Below are 3298 nucleotides of genomic sequence, written 5' to 3' on the forward strand. Positions count from 1 at the left end.
TTTTTTTTTCAAATCCTTCAGAATAACACATATGGAGGTGAGATTGTTTCGTTCTTATTTTTCACTAGTTTTCAACTAAAGAACTATCCAAAATCTTTTAAAATCAATGTTAAAACACTTTTACAAAATAAATTGTCAAATTTGAATAACAGTGGATTTTATAAGATTTTTATAAATCTATGATTGAATAACAAAATATTCTAAGTTACTTTGACTGATTTTAAGAAAATTCTAAATTCAATAACACTGGATTTGGATAGTGATTTAAAAATCACAAATTGAATAACAGAAGATTTTAATAAAAAACAAGAATCTTTTAAAATTTTAATTCAATACCCCCTCTAAGAATATATGTCAATTATGATATGATTAATAAGTATGAGTGTATTAAATGTTTGGTTAGTTTTATTATGTGATCATAATACAACTATCAGAAATCGTTTAGGAGGCGAGGCCACTTACAAAGTTACAATGACTTCCAAAACCCCGTGAAGTCAAATAGTTTTTTTTTTTTTTTTAATTATAATTATATTTATATTAAAAGATAGTGGGCCTTCCCAAATGGGCTTGGCCTATGGAATACAAAACAAGAGTCCAACAAATACAAAAAAGAAAACGACATCGAATCCATCGCCGGAAAGGGGGATTGGATCCTGCTGTAAAGACCTAAGACAGATGCTCGTGCTGTAGCTCCAGTGGTTGCAAGACCGACGGCTTTGCGGCGGCTTCACCAGTTCGAATCCCATGACGGAAGCAACCAAGAACCATCGAGTTTTCATCTTCGGCGAGACCACCTGACCTGCTACAGATCTTCCGACCAGTACAAACACCCGATCTCAGGCTCCGCGAAGTCAGGTCCCGTTCCTAGCAACCCGTTCACTCGGATCTAACATCTCCCTTCCAGCTCCGGCGGCCATCGCTTCCTTAGGTTGCAACTCTTCAATCCGGTCCGGTGGAGACAGACCCGTGGCGGTATACAGATGATGGTGGCTCAGTCCACCCTCCGTACCCCGAGATCCCACGAGTGCCCAGAAGATGCCAACCTCCATGGTTAACCACCGTGACACTGCAGCTCAACCCTCCTGACTCCCAGCTGACTTCCGCCGCAAACCGCAGCTAGGATTTGGCGGATGAGCCCCGAGAAAAAGTCCACCGCGAGCCACCGCGACTTGATCAGGAGTTTCCGGACCACCAAACCAGAAGCCACAGTCGCATCGGTTGGGAGTCAAAACCACACCTCAGCTGCCGGAGAAGAGAAGCACCTATCTCTGTCTTCCTCTTGCAGATCCAAAGCCTACAAGTAAGCGCCGCCCTTCTTACCTGTCAAAGCCAAACTCAACCCGCAGGTAGCGTCTCGGCTGGAATGAGGAGAATCCTCACTACTCATCTAGAGCCATCGAACCCACCGGGAAAGAAGACCGACACACAAAGATCCCAAACCAGATCTGCTAGTTCTAATCACGGATCCGATGCCGTCCTCAAGCATCTTCCTCGAATCTTCACCAGCAGCCGCCACCAGAGGAATTTTCGCTTCACGCACCGGTGACTCACCGGAACCACCACCCGAGCGACCAGAACAAGACGGAGGACCACCTCACCGAGAGAGAAAGCGAAACAAAAGTAAGAAACTAACTAAAACAAGGAGGGAAAACCCTCTCCGGCGCCGGAAGGACAAGCCGGAGAGGCAAGAAATCGAGATCTGAAAGTTGAGTTTAGAGAGAAGGAAGAGAAAAATATTATTTTTTTGGGAGATATTTTGATAAAGTTTTTGATTCGAAGTCAAATAGTTCGTTGAAATTTATTAAGATGAATTTAATATAATTTATTTGTGTGTTACAATTTAGTGGGTGGGTGATCTCCAGTTATTATTATTCAATTACACATATAATAAATGACATAGAAATGATTTTGTACTTTTTAAAAGGTTATTACTATTATTATTAATTTATTACATTATATAATAATCAGTTTTATTCACTTGTGTTTATCTGCCTCCATTATATTCATTTCTAACATGTTTTGGATGATTATGGTCTACAACATTTTTTGTTGGTTTGAATAAGTTTGTTCTGCGCACATATATGTATATCTTTAAGAAAATGTTTATATCCTGAGTATAAATATAAAAGAACACATTTATTCACAGACCCCCAAAACGGTTGATTAAATTAAATTTGCATTAGCTGTAATGGGGATGATCATATCCTCACCTATATATTTGGTCCTATCTATTTCACATCAAGACATGGTACCCACCTTCCTCCTCCCACTCTAGATTTATTATATATCTAAGTGAAATGTGCTGTCGTTCACATTCATCTCCCTATAGTATTTTTATTTTAATGTGTATATTTGGTCACATGAAAATGATAAGATTTATCTGTTGATGTTAAACAATGGTTGGACAAAAATGTTAAATAGACAAACTATAGACAAACTAAAAGTGGTGCAATTAACGTTAAAATCATCTTAACCAAAGAGAAACTAATGAGAACTTTGATTCGAATGTTTTAGGCTTACGGTAACATTACGTGAAAACGAATCAGTTGATAAACAATGAATGTATAGAAATGTACCGACATTCTATCTTTAAATGTAAGAAACAAAACTAGTAGTTTAAAAGAAAATTTATATATATTCCTCATCATTGGATTATTTAAAGCCCAATCAATTAATAGTTGTTGACAAAAAAAATATTAAAAAAATACTACATAAATTTACCTTGTGTTTTTGTTAAATTTGTACTTTATATATTTAATGTCTTTTGTGAAATTAAATTGTACTCTACGTAATAAAAGTTAATTTGTGTATTCGATCCTATAACGTGAACATGGCCCCTGGCTCCATGTGGTTTTCTTTAGTGTCATTTAGATCGATCTGTATCAGCTTCGCTATCTTTTGTAAAAATCATTTCCATGTTTCCAAAGGCTTCGTTTTTGTGTATCCGTTTTTTATGTCATCTAATTAGTATTTAAGCTTGTAAAAAGAATCTATGAGATAATTATTTAAGTTTCGATTTTATGGGTTAAATAAAATTATTTTGGTTTACTGTTGAATGGGTTAATTTGTTAAAACGTTTTACTGTTAAGAGGGCGAGGTGAAAAAACTTCGTTACTTATTATGATTATTATTATTTTTTTCTGACGTTGACTTGCACTTCTACATACTCTATATAAAAAACACACAACCACATCGCAGACAGATCGCAGAAACTACTACTCCTTCATCAATCATCATCATCATCATCATGGCTAGATCCTTGCTTCTCTCGATGACCCTCACTGTCCTCTTCATAGGA

At 36.8% G+C, this 3298-nt stretch overlaps 1 protein-coding gene across 1 annotated transcript in view; it reads left to right on the forward strand.

The window, feature by feature from the left end:
- Positions 3197 to 3298, forward strand: part of LOC104771559 (acid phosphatase 1-like) — a 2365-nt gene continuing 2263 nt past the window's right edge. The window contains exon 1 of the mRNA XM_019242393.1: positions 3197 to 3295. Within this exon, the coding sequence (XP_019097938.1) occupies positions 3248 to 3295 (48 nt within the window). The 5' untranslated portion in view covers positions 3197 to 3247. The remainder of the gene's footprint in view (positions 3296 to 3298) is intronic.

The sequence above is a fragment of the Camelina sativa genome, chromosome 20 (genome assembly GCF_000633955.1).
Source record: "Camelina sativa cultivar DH55 chromosome 20, Cs, whole genome shotgun sequence".
Taxonomy (NCBI): domain Eukaryota; kingdom Viridiplantae; phylum Streptophyta; class Magnoliopsida; order Brassicales; family Brassicaceae; genus Camelina; species Camelina sativa.